This window comes from Anomalospiza imberbis, chromosome 3 (assembly GCF_031753505.1).
Source record: "Anomalospiza imberbis isolate Cuckoo-Finch-1a 21T00152 chromosome 3, ASM3175350v1, whole genome shotgun sequence".
NCBI lineage: Eukaryota > Metazoa > Chordata > Aves > Passeriformes > Viduidae > Anomalospiza > Anomalospiza imberbis.
The window spans coordinates 41,241,144-41,257,363 of NC_089683.1; the positions used below are offsets into that span (position 1 = coordinate 41,241,144).

The following is a 16,220-nucleotide window of genomic DNA, read 5'->3' on the forward strand; positions in this document are numbered from 1 at the left end:
TTTAATCCCCTGGCCTGTGAAGCATGTAATAACTTTACAGGCCTTATCAATGAAGGGCAGGAATGGACTGGAATAAAATATTTCACACACACTTTCTAGAGCCAAACACTATTTCCTGTATCATACAGTCATACTGTATAAATTAAACGCAAAGTAAAAATAAGCCAGATGCTCTTTCTTAAGGTAAGACATTATTTGATACTTCAACATCACAAAATGTGAAAGCAAGTAATTCTTCCTCCTTCTCCAGGGCTGAGTAATGACTTCTGTAAAAGAAATAAGTTCACAGGTAATGTAAACCCACTGAACAATTAAAATGTGAAAGAAATGGAAAAGGAACAGTGTGCCTTTAACAAAGATGTGATTTCCTCCGGCTTCTTCCCACATTTTCCCAATTTTGTGTTTCTCAGTGCATACTTACCAATTGAGAATCTGAAGTATGACAGATTTTTAACTTTGTTCCTTTCTCCTTTATCTCGTACATCAGTTCATTTAGAACGTGAGTCTGTGCCAAGTTCTTAAAGGAAAAAAAAAACAAAACATCATGAGAAACATGCTGAGCATTCAACTACAGAGTTGCTTTAGTTATATATTCTAGATTCAGGGGTACACCAAACCAGATATACTTCATAACATGTAACTGAGGTTTAGATCCAAACACTAGAAAGAACAATAAAAAAATCACTGATTTGACAGTTTCTAAAATTGTATTTATTTTTTTTCTGTAATTTCAAAATAGTTCACTAGTAATAACTTTTTAATTTATGTTGAGCAACAAGTTTCTTTTTTTTTTTTTTTTTTTAGGATGAGAACATTATTATCAGAAACCATTTGCCTCTCTTAAACTCTGCAGTCCCTTTCACCATACCCCATGAAGCACAAAGGCTTTGGCACAATGAAAAGTATTACCCTTCTGAATTTTGGAAAGAAACCAACTCAACATATCTCATCTTTGTTTCTTTATTTTTGGTCAAACGTGACAGCAGATCACTTAGGCTTCTACAATGTGGTAAGCATGGACAGGTAACAATTTGCAGTTTTACTAACTGTTTAATGAGTTTTGCAATCAACATCATAAACACAAGGTGAGGTGTGTCAGTGCAGAAAACCTTTGTAGCAGTTTTCTTTCACTTGTTCACTTGTCTGCAGACATAGAGATGTCTCTGCTTAGCTGACAAGCAACAGGATGGTGCAATATAAAACCCACTAAGGTTAATGCTTTTTTTGAGGATGTTGGATTGGTTGTACACTAAACATCAATAGATGTGTATTAGTATAGCTCATTCCTCTTATTGTAATCAGAAAAAACACATAATCAATACAAGTAATTTTATAACTGCATCCATTGTAGGGGCTTAAAATCATCCCAATTAATAGTGTAGACACTTACATTATGCACACAGGACTACTATTCACATCACCAGTATGGTAGATACCCTGCATTAGTCATGACTAATAATGCTGAACTTCAAATAAAACCATATGCTACAGTACAACCCACACACATATGCAGTGTGTAAAACACTTGGCATTTTCACTTGTTTCATTACTGTGCAAAATGCCAGTGATCCAGGAATTCTTTTTTATTATAACAGGAAACACTCCTTGGATAGCAAAGACTAAAAAGAATTTGAAAAGGACTCTCAGAAAGCAGAATGAAGATTTATAATACTCAAAACCATTTCAGAAGCCCATAGTTTATATAGACTTAGTACTTCTGAAATCTGTTAAGACAAAGTGGCATGATCTTTCCATCTTACCTGCATTACAGCATTAAAAAAGCAGGTATTTCCTAAATTATTTATTCCTTTAACTGGAACTGATGCACCATTACCAGAGGTTTTTCCTTTCAGTATTTCACTTGTTTCACTGTTTTCTTCACGAAGACGTATTATTTTTGATGAACCTATAATTAAATTATAAATTAATATGACCACATAACTGCATAGTTTAATAAATTAAGTCCTTCAATTATTATCTTTATTAATTTTAACATATGTGGAAGATACCTTGATACTACTTTAAGTTGCTGTATGCAGTCTTAAAAACACCAAAAAACCCAAAAAAATAGACATCAACAGATAAAGCCCTGGGGGGTAAAAAAATGCCCTCAACAACTACATATATCCAACAAAACCTTCCATAATAATCACACTGTCATATAAGACTGCAACTTCCACAATTACACAAGCAATAAATAAAGTAAAATTAGTTATTTATTAACAATAGGTAGCTGAGATAAATGTTCATTATACACATCAGAAACACCACCCAAAGGCTGCTTTTTGGTGCATTTGAAAGGAGGTAGCCCAAAGTTACCAGTGAACGCCGCAAGTCTTTATCAGCTCTAGTGTTCCATTCCAACTTCCTTGTCAAGAGCCCAGCTGGACTCATTATCCCTACATTTGCTCCTCAACTCACCTCCCTTTGTCACAGCCTGAGGAATTACTAATGCAATCCACATACATACAATGCTAGTGTTTTAATTTCAAGTAACAAAAAATTGATAAAACTATGCTATAACATCCACATAATTCCTTGTTCCCCTTATTATTTAAATAGATGAGGGGCAGAAAAGTTAGACAGTCATTAACTTGTAGCCTAGAGGTAATGGAAAGACTTGAGATAACAATATTTAGCCTTGAATTCTACTAGCAACTTTCATACTGTCATGGTTGCAGGACTAAATGTGAACATTACTGACATCTGCAGTGTCTTAAATATTGATTAACAATGCACATCAATGTAAATGAGTTATGGACTTAATAGATGCCAAGAACTGTGATGCTACAATCTCTGTCTTGACATATGAATTCATGTATTTGTTCTAATGAGTTTCACATTGAAGTCTCATTAAAGTGTTCTTGAGAAATAACTAACAGACCTATTTACGTTAATGAAATTCTCATGCCAAAAGGTTCTTTTATGTACACTCCTAAATACCTTCTTGCTTAGAAAATGAAAAAAATATAATTAAATAAAAAAGAAGTCATTAAAATATCTATTGTATCTGGCAACAAGCTTCTGATGCAGCCTGTGTGCACCCTACAGTGCCACCAAGGCTCAACTATTCTTCCAAATTGTATCAAGAGTTTTTCAAAACAGAGTTAGAGTTAGAGGTGCTTTGCTGTTTAAAAACATTTTTAAATGTTCTTGTTAACAGTGCTTACACAGCTTTAAATTACTCTCCTTTCCACTCAGGTGGAAAATTAAGACAGTACAAGGGCAAAGTAAAAGACAAAATTCTCCTTGAAAAAGCAGACGAAGTGGTTTTGACTATAATAAACAACGAGCAAGCTGCTCACACCCTTTAACAGTCACTGTTTTATGGGCTACATGAAGCAACACCTTTTAACTTGTATGCTTAGAAGGGAAATGCTACAGTGTCTGCAGCTCATGCACTCACAGAGCTTCAGAACAACCTCAGCATGGGAATGGGAGCTCCAAGTTATCTGCAACGCAAAGGCACTGCTCTCTCTCAGTTTAATAATATAACTGGAGATGTTTTCCCCTCAGAGAAGTGGGCCATTCAGAATAGTGTTGGGGGAAAGAGATGGTTAAAAAGAGGGGGAAAAAAAAGGAAAAAAGAGCCAAAATTGTGGAAATAATTTGTGTATTAGTATACCACAGTTGTTGCATTTATCCATCGGCATTCAAAAACATCTGGGACAGCATCTTAAAGTAAACAATGTTCACAGGGCCATCTGGACAAAACTGCAGGCAAAAATTAAAGCATAAGCATATGGAAAAGCAGATTTTTCTCTTCCCTTTAGCAGTACAGGATGACAAATGTCAAACCTAGATCTGTCCACGCTTCACTGTGCTATGCTTTGCAGCACCACCTGGCTCTCCTTGCACAGCCACCAAATATGGACAGCACTGCCACAGCGGACCATATCTGCAGGGCAAACTCAATAAAAGCATTTCACTTCATGGTTAAATGGCAGCTTCACACAAGTAGCAAGGTTCCATTTGCTGAACCTTACATACAAATTATTTAAGGGAGGGAAAACAAAGCTGAAGCATCCAGCTTTGTGATAAGAGCTGGATGAATATGCAATTAGAAAACACAAGAAATGAGAACCAGACATCCGATTGCCACGAAGCTGGATAACGAGGAGGATATGTAACAGGGATAAGGATATAGGTATAGGCATAATGAGAAGTAGTGGCAAATTGGAAAAATGCCTGGATATTGGTATCAAAGTTAGGAATCTCCTTTCATTCAGAAGGTTTTAATTACTGCCTTTTGATTTCTTAATAATTTTAAAAACACAATCCACACAACAGTTTACTACATTTTTGTATCTGTGAAAAAGTCCTGACAGGAATGTGCTGCTTTGCTATTACAAACATTACCTCCTGCCTTGTTTACAATGCACAGATATTTTTAAGTACATATACAGAGCCAGAGGAGGGACAGCAGTTTTTAATTTAGCTCTGCTCAATGTCCCTGGCTCAGTGATAAATGACAGACAGGCCTGAAGCTGAATGTTTACTTGACATATGAAGAGTTGGTCAGTCTTAATAGAACATGCTGGTAATGACTGTGATAGCTAATATTTCTACAGACTGGGGCTGGAGGGTCCTTCTGCAAGATTAACCCAAGGCTACAAGCATGTTATTAATCAAAAAGCTAATATGTAATTTTTTAAAGTGAATTTGCACTGAACAACTGTTTCATGGACCCTTGCTGACTCAATCTTGCAATCCTGTAATTTAACGGGCATGCTTTTGGGTATGAAAAGTGACTTTTAAGCCAGTGTATACACAAGATCCCAGCTGAAGGATTCCATCAAAACAGCTGTCATCTGCAGCTGCCCACAAGGACCTTCCGCTCCTGGCCTAACAGAATAAAAGAAGTAGTCCTTTGTCCACATGCAGTAATATTTGTTATAAAGAACCTTGTTCATATTAATGAGGGCAGGATGGGTGAAAAGCACAAAAGTAACTAATTTCAGACAGATTTCCATCGTTAGTTAACTCATCTGCTAGAGAATTGAGATGGTGACCCTTAAGCTCTCTGCCTTTCATAAGGTAGTATGGACATCAGCCCTAGGCAGGCCTATCCATCCCCAGCAGAGACAAAGTATCCCACTGTGCTTGGGACAAACATTCAGACCATGCCCCTCTGTCAGATTCTTCCTGCTGTTTTGCTGCAGAGGTGACCTTTCTGATGCAGCCATACAAGGAAAACTCCCACCTAAGCTGTGCCTTGATCACCAGAACCTTCTCTTCCTTTGATAAAGTGTATCTGGCTGCACAGACACTCTACATGAGCACTCTGCCAAAACCTATTGCCCGGCTCTCCATCCAGATCATCACACCCTACTGACCACCTCTCCATAGGCACCAGGTTAGTGCCCATCTCTGGTCCCACCATGATATCCACCTCCAACTCTCAGACAGCTGCTTCTGTACATAGACACAGCCTCAGGCTCAGCACAGCTTCCTAACACCACCCTGCTCTCCCCCACGCTAGAAAGCCCCCTTCCCACCAGAGCCCTGGAAAGAAGGGGAACAGAAGCTGCTCCTCTGCTACAACTCTTGCCTGCAAAGCACCCTTTTCTTGCTGCTCTTTTCTTCAGCTTTTCTTGTGCCTGCTCCACTCACCCGTGGTCCCGTCCCATAAGCTCTCCGGAGGCAGGGAACACTGCTTTGTCCCACAGCTGCTCAGCACCAGCCTCATGGGCAGTGACTGAGATTCCTAAACCAAACATTAGCATAGACAACGATTCACTCCACAAAGCAGAGCCACTTACTGCACCAGGTGTACAAACACACGCGGTGCCGACACATCCGCTTGCAAAGGGAAACTTGCTGTGGGTTCCCTACCAATTTGTTTCGCCAGCATTTCAAACATTTGCAGTACACACGGACTTCTGTACCGCCTTTGCTGAAACTGAGCTCTGTCTGGGGGTGCAGATGGTATGAAAGCAAGAAGATAAATGACATCAAGTTTTTTTTCAGCCAGGGGAGTAAGCACTATTGCTCATCTTTTCAATGCAACTTTTTTTTTAAATTGAAAATAAGGGTTCCAGGAATACGCACTTTTATTCCAAGGTCAAGCCTTTTCTATTGAATACAACTCTGGTACTTCAACTGAAGGTCTTCACAGTAAAGGCAAGGTTAACAGACTGCCTTTCTTCTACCAAGTTCTCATCATGCTGTATTATGAAATGTTACTAAATTGTCTGGCACTCCTTTTTTATCTAAAAGATTTAGGTGGTTTTTTTTTCAACACTGAACAACAATGAGAATCCAACCTTTAAAAAACAGACTGATTTTCTTCTGAAATAGTCACTAGCTTTACATTTTAAAAGCTCAATTTCTGTAGCAGTGTTACAACCCTACCAAATATAAAATATAATTTTATTTCTCTGAGTCTTGCCACAATGTTATAAACTGTAATTTTATTTCTCTGAGTCTTGCCACAATGTTATAAACTGTAATTTTATTTCTCTGAGTCTTGCCACAATGTTATAAACTAGAAAAGACATCTGCACAGCATGGAAGAGCAACCTATTCAAGGACTGCTTTTGATCCTCTATGCTCAGATGACTTGTGTTACACCTCACAAGTAAATAAGTACATGGTCAGGAAAGGTAAGAATCCATGGTTAAAAATGACAGAATGCCTAAATGTTTGGTTTTTTTTTGTCAATGATTCAGTTTTCATTCCTTTGCAAGGAGCTTACTAGCAAGTAAACAAAACTGAAAGAAAATTTCTGGCCAACAACCAAAATTTGCCTTTTTGCCAAAGTGTATTTTCAGATTCAGAAAAATCAACATAATCTGTTTTATTTTGCTAGTTAATTTTAAGTAGATAGAATGGTCTTCTATGACTCCAAACTACATGCAAAAGTCACTTAAGAAAGAACACCATTTTTTTCAGTAAGATCCTTTGTCAATTGCTAATATCCACCGCAGAATGGAAATCTGCAAAGTTATTCATCACACTACCTGTTTTTCTATACAAGTCTGCAGCTCTCACATGTACTGTAAAATTATATCTATTTTTATACATTAGTTATAGCCATCAAAACAAAAATCAAGTTTCTAACTTTCACTTACTGGCAAATCCAGGCAGCTGAACTTACTAGCAAAACCTTGTTCCTCTGCTTGGCCCTCCCAACAATAAATTTAACTACAACATTCAAGAATATATCTTCTTTCTTCCTATTCTATTGCCACACAAACCAATTTAATTAACTGCTCTATAAAAATTATGCGATCTTATATTTCCACCAACATATAATTTGGCTTCTGCAACGGAAAATACGCGTAAGATTCACTTTTAAGACTGCAAAGCGATTTGTTTTCTCCAGTAAATGAGCAGACACGCAGATTGCAATGTCTCAGCATGGTTCCTGTGTACTACATGTGCATTATGTCCATGTGAAGCTCACAAGTGTGCCACACGGACAATACTGCACCTGCCTTTCTGTGGCAATCATCACGGCCTGCTAACCTTCTCCACAAAACAAATTTCTGGGTGGTACACCCTAGAAAGCAATCTTGCTTTTTTCTTCCAGCTTGTGCCCAACATGACCTCTTAACCAAAGAGACTCCTCTAAAAAAAAAAGGGCAAAAAAAAAAAAAGAAAAGAGCAGGCATTGCTGGGTACAACAAACCATAGGATCAGATGTGAAAATCACACAGCTGCAAGCATTCTTTTGGGAACCCAGCACTGGGATTTATCTCAATCGCTTAATGTAATTACAAAAGTCAGTCATGTAGTAGTAATGTAATTTGCACATTTTTACAGCTGAAGTGAAGTTGAATCTTTATGAGAGGCTGAGTGAAAAGCAGGGATCCTGCTGCCACACTATTCCACCACATTAGTACCAAATGACAAGCATTTTGCTTTTGTTTATTTTCCAAGATGCATTAATTAGGAAATCTATATAACCCTCTCTCACATGTTTCAACTGATCATTTTGTCTTTAAATGAATCCTGCACTTTTGAAAACTTTTGAGAAAAAAAATCCTAGCAGCCCCCATTTTCTACTTAATCCATTTCATACTGCATTTCTACAGAAATTTCTACACAATGCTATTTGAATTTTAATGATGCACCATGCCAACCAGTCGTTACAACAGAAAGAAATCCAGACGTAAGATGAATTCTTGTTACAGTTCCACATTCTGCTATGAGAATTGTCTTTACTGTGACTGCTTTTTTAGAAAGAAACGGAAAAGCAATGGGGAAAAAAGCACAAGATGGATTTTTAAGCGAGAAATATGAATTAACTGTCAGTTTTACACTACTTGTTTTTTTTACAAGTTATTTTTTATTTTTTTTAATTACCTTATGTTTTTAAGGAGTGAATACACAAAATAAATTTTTTAAATCTACACCAACTAACAATTTAAAGAATGACAGCTACACTGAAAATATCAATGGAATGTGAAGTAAAATGTTATACTAAAAAAAATTAAACCAAAATAAAAGTAGAGTTAATTTTCGCAGTCATACAGCGTGCTCTTTTGTGTTCTGGACAACAGCATGAACTACATACCAATTTCAGATTTTATTTTTTCAGAATCCCTAAAGGTAGTCTAATTTAAAGAAAAGAAAAAAACCCTAGATAGATTTCTGTAGAAGTACCAAGTCTGTCGTTTATCAGAATGAACCAAGAGTGCCAGTTCTGGTCGGGAGTTCCCTGTGATGCACACCAGTCATTTAGGAATACACGGCTGTTTTCCAGCCTCTTCCAGCAAAGAGCCTGGCCTAAAGACACAGTCCCGGGCAAAGAGCTTTTCTGTCTTTTCCTTGCCACTCAGGAAAACCCAACAGATCATCTTTGGACCAACATTCCCAGAGCTTTTAGGAATGCAGTCCAAACTGCTCAACACTGACAGAGTGGAGAGGGTCACAGACTTTCACCTCCAAGACATCACTGGAAGTACACACACACGCTTAATGTATTTATCCAAGCCTGCACTGCAGCCTCAACCCTTTCCCAGAATGGAGCAGGGGACGTGGCTGCCCTGCAGGAGCGACCCTGGCACTCTCAGACCTCTTGCTGCCAAGGCAGGCACCCTGCAAGGCTATGTCTAAGCCCTGAACAAAAAAACAAAACAAAACAAAACAAAACAAAAACAAAAAAAAAAAAACAAAACAAAAACAAAAACAATTTTGGTTCCAGTTACAGCAAAGTATACAATTTTGGCTCCAGTTATATCAGCAAACATTTACATGAAATGTAAGCATTTTCAAAACAGAGTACCAAAATTAAACAAATGCATATACAGCAGAAACATATGCCACCCTGCTCTGCTATAAATACACTTACTTTTCCTGAGTTAGTTTGGAATTTAAGTTGATTAATTTAAGACATTTCACAGAAAACTTCTAAATTCTTAATCTGAAAGTTTTAGATGCTTTGAAGTTTCACAAATTAAGAATCTAAACCATGAGGCACAGAGTTGCATCACTCAGAAAGTCTTATCCAGCAGTACAATAATGGAATAAAATTGCTTTCATTACATTAACTGAAAAAAAAACCACCACAGCATTTTCATCTGCAAGAAAGCTGCAACACCCATTTATTGCACACAAATTTGAAACTAAAGCTGTGAATACAAGTGAAGCCACATGCTGTATATTCACTGCTCCAAGAAAAAAAGATGCAAAATATAGCAATATATCAATTTATTAAAATTGAATAATTTAATATACAACCTGTGACTAGATCAAAATACCATATTTTTAAGCAGCCCTTCATTTTTTCCCTCAAAACCGGTAGGATTTATGCACATTCAGCTAGAAGAATACTTAGTGTAATTCTGTAAGGCAACTGTTCTCCTTTCTTACTTCTATCTGGTTGATTATCACTGTTAAAGGATGCAACCAATTGTTTTAAAAGTTTACTTAAGGTGGGTTTTGAGAAGCAAATGCGGAATTCAATGCACTCTCTAAATCACAAGCCAGAAATGCTGCCAAGTGTGTTACAGCAGGGATGAATAACATCAACATTATCAAGAGCAGACAGCTGAGGGCCACACATACAAAGTTCTATCCACTAGCACATATATTGAGAAGGTACAGTATGCTCCTAATATAAGAAAATAATTTAATACGATCTTATTTTAATAAAAATGACCATTCTATCAATTAAAACTAAACAGTAAAAAAGGATATTACATCCAACAACAGAGTACAGGAAAATCCACTTAAACAAATCTAGCTAACTGTGGAGAACAAGTTTAAATCAGAAGATTTCAAGCTGTTATACATCCATGGCAAGAAAATTAAATTCATTTATAGTGAATGTATAATGTACACTTCAATATATTTTTATGCATTAATTTATTAATTTATATGGCCTTATCTTATTTAAGGTAACAACTCCTCTACGGTAAACTTTCCTTGTTAAAGACAAAATTCAGAAAAACTGTTCTATAGCGTCCAAAGTATTTTTAAAATGTAATCATACTGTAGAAAAAAAAGAGTGACATTATGTTTTGATAGGCATTACCTCCCCAAGAAGCTTTGCAATTATAAATTACATCATGGTCACATTTTACACAATTTTTCAGCTGTATTTTTAACATGACTCAAAATCTGAAATGCTTATTATTATCTCCAGATAAAACTATTTGTGCAAACTTACTTGGTTCAGCCCTGGCACCATGTTTTTGAAGGAAGTCAACTATCTGAGCCAGAACTTTCTTGTTGCAATGTGTTGACAGCTCTTCATCACACTCATAACACCTAAACAAAAGAAGAAACAAACTGGAATTCAGGGCTATCTGCCTGCAGATCCCAGCTCTAGCAAACCTCCCAAATAACATTCACAAATGACTTAAGCTCTCAGTTTCAATTTTTCACACTAACAAAATGGAATAGAATTGAATTCCTTCATCTCATATATGCTCTTCTATAGATCAGTCCCAATTCACTGTGGTCCTTACAGATTTAAATAATTTCAGAGAATACAAAGGACAAACACATATTGCCTCCAGAAAGCCTACCTTTCCTATATAGAAAGCATTAATTTTATCTGTCAGAATCATTCTTTATCATGAGAAGACACTGCCTGAAGTTATGTGAAGTCCTTACGTACAGGCACACACACCTGCATACTGATTCTTACCATATGATCCACGTGCTGAGGTTGATAACGATGCAATGAGGTTCTGCGCGTGCAGTTTGGAAGTGTTTCAGAGAATGCTGCCCTTCTGAATTCTTACTACATCCCTAAAAATGGACACATCAACCCAATAATGGGGGGAAAGAGAAGAAGGAAAAGACTATATTATTAAAAGACTATATTATTAGTAAACAAACTACAAAAACACCACTTTTCAAAACTAGACAAGAAGCTATTCTGCCCTACTTATTTAGGATTTGTAAGGATTGAGAGGATTTAACTTTCTCATCTTTTCTACTTGGAAAAACCACTTAAAATATAGAGAATTATTAATAGAAATAATTCCTAGCTTTCAGATAAGTACTGAATAAATATCAACTGACAAAAAATGATGCCATTCAAAAAAGCAAAAATGCTCTAATAATTATGAATGAAACAACTATATAGCATATATGGTCCATAGACTATCAAGGAAGAGGACAGCATAGGTAACCCTCACTGCTCAAGAATGTCAAATGCATTCTAGACAGTAAATGAAAAAAGTACAGAAGGTGCTTGTACTTGTACTATAAATCTGCTCAGAACACACCATTTATGTACAGCAATTTCAAGAGAAAGTATTTGCAATGGTTCAAGAATGAGCAGAGTGGGACTTAGATTCAGGACTGGTCTCTGAATAGGCATAAGTTTTAGAAGCTGTTAACAGCATGAACATGAAGCAGCACACAGAATTAACTCCTTTTAAAGGCCCTCCTTAATGGAAGTTTTTCAAGAAAGACATATGAGTCCTCCTCAGATCTAGTTAACTATTTTCTGAACTCTGTGAATAGCATGTTTCTTTGCAAATTCAAATCTGTTCATATTATACTGGTAGGAGCTGGCTTCTATAGTGAAACCTACTGAAATTCCAAGAAAATCATGACATGCTTTTGTTCAGGCAACTATTGGCTGAACCAAGCCTGACGCTGTCCACAAACTGATTTTTGCTATATCAAGCAAAATTTTTTATTTACTTCATTCCCAGAGCAGAAATCTGTGAAAGCCCCTGGGGTCAGCACCTGCCATTTTAAACTCCAAAGCCATGATTTGACATTTTAACTGATCCAATCTAATGGCTAGTTGCCACAGGAGCAGCATTCTCAGTCCAGCATAGTCCTTTCTCCCTGGTTTCAATCAAATCTAGCAACTGAGTGTCCACAGCACAAGTTCATTCAGCCATATATATGTTTGGTTTTTCATTCATTCCTATTTATGGGAACTTCTGCCAGAGGAGCCAGCTGATCAGATGCATTTTGCAGCCACACAGTTCCCAGAGCCAATTTTCTGTATGTGGCAAGAGGATGCAGATAAGAACAGAAAAAAGGCAGGACCATCACTAATTGTGATGCCACACCGCACTGTGACACATAAAGTTAACCCTCAACACTGCCAAAAACGAACAGGAACATAAAGTCACACCCCACTTCCCGAGGAAGCTGAAGCAGCGACTCTCACAACTAAGCACTTGCGTCACACTGCTCCTCTGGAGGTAACGAGATGCCAAACAGACAAGGATCCACAACATATCCTTTAGAAACTCCACCTCTGCAAACTGAGCACACCTGCTTACCTGAGAGCCACATTTGAGACACAGCCAGATGTCTGAAGGTGCCCCAGGCTCACCATCGCTCACCCGCCTCTCCTTCAGGCATTCCGCACAGATTGACCACACGCTCTGAGCCACCGCTCTCTTCACATGGTGCACGTCCACTGCCTGGCTCACGTGCTGGCAGGTTAGCCCTACAGAAAATAACACATACTCGCTTTTATCCATCAAAAATAATAGCTATGAAAGAGAGCACATGTACACTGAAAGACCATAATCTGCAATTAATTCAGCACCAGGAAAAAAAACAGCAAAGAATTAAAGGAGGAAAGAACAGCCAGCTGCTCCCCACATACTGAATTTTATGAAGGAATCTCTTTCATTCTTTCCGTAATGGAAATTCTTTTCAAGTCAATAAACGCCACCTCTTAAAACCAGATAAACTAGTTTGTACAAAAGTACAAGGATTACTTTTGTACAAAACTAATTTCCCTGGTTTTTGACAATAAAATAATAGATAAATCTATTTTTGCATATAACAACACAGACCACTGACCTCTTTTCAACCCATAAATAAAGATTTTCAAATACCCATGCATCCCTACTACAATTGCTCATTCTGAATGTGAATATCAACCATTCTTCTCTGTCATATTTTTTTGCAAAAATTCCACTGTATCACAGAATAAGCTAAGTTTGAAGTGACCTCTGAAGGCCATCTTGTCCAAGCTCTCACTTAAAGCACTGCCAAATATTAATTTAGATCTGTTTGCTCGTGGCTTTGTTCAGCTGAACGTTGAGTATCTTCAAAGACTGAGGCTTCACCAACTCACTAGAAAATCAGATTTCTGTCTGACCACCCGCAGAGTGAATATAAAATAAATTTCCTCATACCTAGTCAAATTTTCCAGGCCCTAAATTTGGTCTGTTGTCTTTAGTCCTCTCATCATGGACTTCCTACAAGAATCTGGTTCTGCCTTCTCTGTAACTACCATCAGGCAGCCAATGAAAGAAATTATACTTTCACTCCTTTGGCTAAAAAAAGACATTCCCTTCAGCCCCTCTTCCCACATCATGTTCTCAATCTCCTTAAAAATGTGAAGGGGGTGAACCACTGGCCTCGCTGACAGGTCAGCCTTTCTGGTAAGAGAGGCCACAACTGGGCACAGTTCTCCCAGAGAAGTCCCCCACAAATGCTCTGAAAAGATGGAAAGAATCACCTGCCTGCCCTGCACTCTCATTAATACAATCCTGCCTACAGTAGGCACAAACAGCACAGCTTGTTTTTTATTCAGTGTGTGCATTAGGACACACTGCAAAGCTGCCTTAATTCCCACCCTGTAATGGCACGTGGTTATGCCCAAGTGCTAGACTCTCCACTTGCCGTGGAGAAGTTTCTGCCTGGCCATTTCTCCAGCCAGTCTAAGTCACTCTGAATGGCAGACCTATCCTCCTGCTTATCAGCTGGCCTCCTCAATTTGTTGCCATAAAGAGATGGCAGAGCACAGCCTCACAATGACATCAATCAGTTTTCTCAGCACTTTCAGAGGCATTCCATCTGACCCCATGGACTTGTGTGCATCCAGTTTGTTTAACAGTTTTCAATCTTCTACTCTGGACAATGTTTATATCCCAGAGTCTGCCATTAAGGTCAGCAGCCAGGGAGGATTAAGTGCAGAGCTTACATGTGAAGACAGAAGCAAAGGAAGAATTGAGTTCCTCAGCCTTTTCCCACATCCTGTGTCCCTAGAACCCCTGCCCCCTCATGCAGCAGGTGTGCACTCACCCGAGTCTTCATTTTACTGCCACTGTACCCATACAGGCTCACCTTACTCTTTACACCCCTCACCAGATCCTATTCTAACTGAAGTTGCTTTACCTAATCCCCAATCATGCACACTCCAGACCTCTGCAAAGGCAGCCCAAACCTGCCTCCACCCTCTCTGCCATTTCTTTTTCCCTCTGAGCTCAGCTGGAAGCTCCCTGTTCAGCCACACAGCCTCCTGCCATGTGTGCCTGACCTCACATGGAGAGGCTGTCATCAAAGATCAACCAGCTCTCCAGCCTTTCAGGGAAGTCATGTAGTATAACAACTGATCATGTAATAAACAACTGACTGGGGATATTTCTGTTATAAATTCAAGCAAGAAAAGTTTCATGGTACCAATGATTTGTGGTTTTCATCAGTCAACACGGAAGTTACTAGCCCTCAGCCTCAGGAGAAACATGTATTATGTTTCTACATATTAACTATGTACTTACCCGAAATATCATCTGAAGAGTCCTCATCCTGTGGCCTATTAGGCCTTTTGCTTCTCTTTGGCTTCTCAGGGTTGGTTCTTGATGGATCTTTCACCCGCATCTGTTGCTTACTACAAAAGACAAACAGAGGTTACTTTATTTTTTATTGAAATGTTTCACTGAATGTAGCACATTTGAACTCTAAAAGCACAAAATCTAATCACACATTCAAATATCACAAACACAGTTTTAGGCTTAGTCTAATGTCAGCTATTGTGTAACAAGGAGTATGAATGTGTCAGGAATGAAGTCTTAGAAATGTCACAACACCAGTTAGACTACAGGACACTATGAATTGTAGCTGCAGGAAAATGGGACACATGCACACTCACTTCTAGTCAGTGGTGTTAAATATTTGAGGTATTGAGATTTTCTTTATTTTTGTTACTGCAAAGTAAGTTATTACAACCACAACATACCGGAAAAACTCCATCAAAATAAATGTTTCTCTTCCTTAACATATATCCCTCATGAAAGGTTTCAGTCATTATTTACCCTTGGCACATTCCCTAAAGGTTTTTGAGCAATTTCAAACAGTGTAAGAAAATAAAAGTCTTCCAAATCTGATTAAAGTGTTCTATCCTACAAGGGATGACTGACTGGAGTGCAAACTGATCCCTCTATTAAACACTGGAGAGTCCATAAAGATTAAGTCTCTCATAGGAAATTTGTGTCATTAATCAAGAAGTCCTATGAGGAACAGAATTAAAGCATAGATATTTGCCATAGATATTTGAAACTTTAAAAAAATCATGAGAGATTTCAGCACACCAGTCATTTAATCAAAATCTGAATGTGAATCCACTGAAGGACTGTAGTTGTGCACCATACAGACAGCTGCTGGGGCTTAGTTTACAGTTTGTCTTTTAATGACGTGGTTCATAAAAACAGATTTTTGTTTTCACATACAAAACATATGAATGTAAAATCATCAAATACTCATACACTGCAAACATGTGAGCCATTCTGTTCAGAAACAAAATGACATCTTGTTGTGTACCAGAAACAGGCTAGTAATGTCACCTGAGCCACCAGGACCAAAGATTTTCAACTGTGCTACTGCATTTAGGTATAGGAAACCTCTAAAATGCCCTACATTAGGGCATAGCAAAAGGTATATTCTTACTACAGATCAATTTGTTAAGTTTGCCAAAGTTTAACAAGTTTGTCTACTTAAGATTTTTTAATCTTTTCTGTATATGCATTTAGACCTTTGTATTACTGAAGCTCTGAGAG

At 37.9% G+C, this 16,220-nt stretch overlaps 1 protein-coding gene across 8 annotated transcripts in view; it reads right to left on the bottom strand.

Moving 5' to 3' along the window:
- Positions 1–16,220, bottom strand: part of USP45 (ubiquitin specific peptidase 45) — a 49,287-nt gene that overhangs the window by 25,976 nt on the left and 7,091 nt on the right. For 7 of the 8 annotated variants that reach the window (XR_010997152.1, XR_010997151.1, XM_068184131.1 and 4 more), the window contains 6 exons: positions 14,946–15,055; positions 12,708–12,877; positions 11,102–11,205; positions 10,619–10,719; positions 1,761–1,906; positions 422–517 (listed from right to left, as the gene is read on the bottom strand). Coding sequence is in view for 5 of the 8 variants with exons in the window: in XM_068184131.1 (XP_068040232.1) it covers positions 422–517; positions 1,761–1,906; positions 10,619–10,719; positions 11,102–11,205; positions 12,708–12,877; positions 14,946–15,045 (717 nt within the window). In the remaining 3 variants the exon portion in view is untranslated. Of the gene's footprint in view, positions 1–421; positions 518–1,760; positions 1,907–10,618; positions 10,720–11,101; positions 11,206–12,707; positions 12,878–14,945; positions 15,056–16,220 lie in introns of those variants that run through there. The other variant, XM_068184133.1, reaches the window with a different exon arrangement.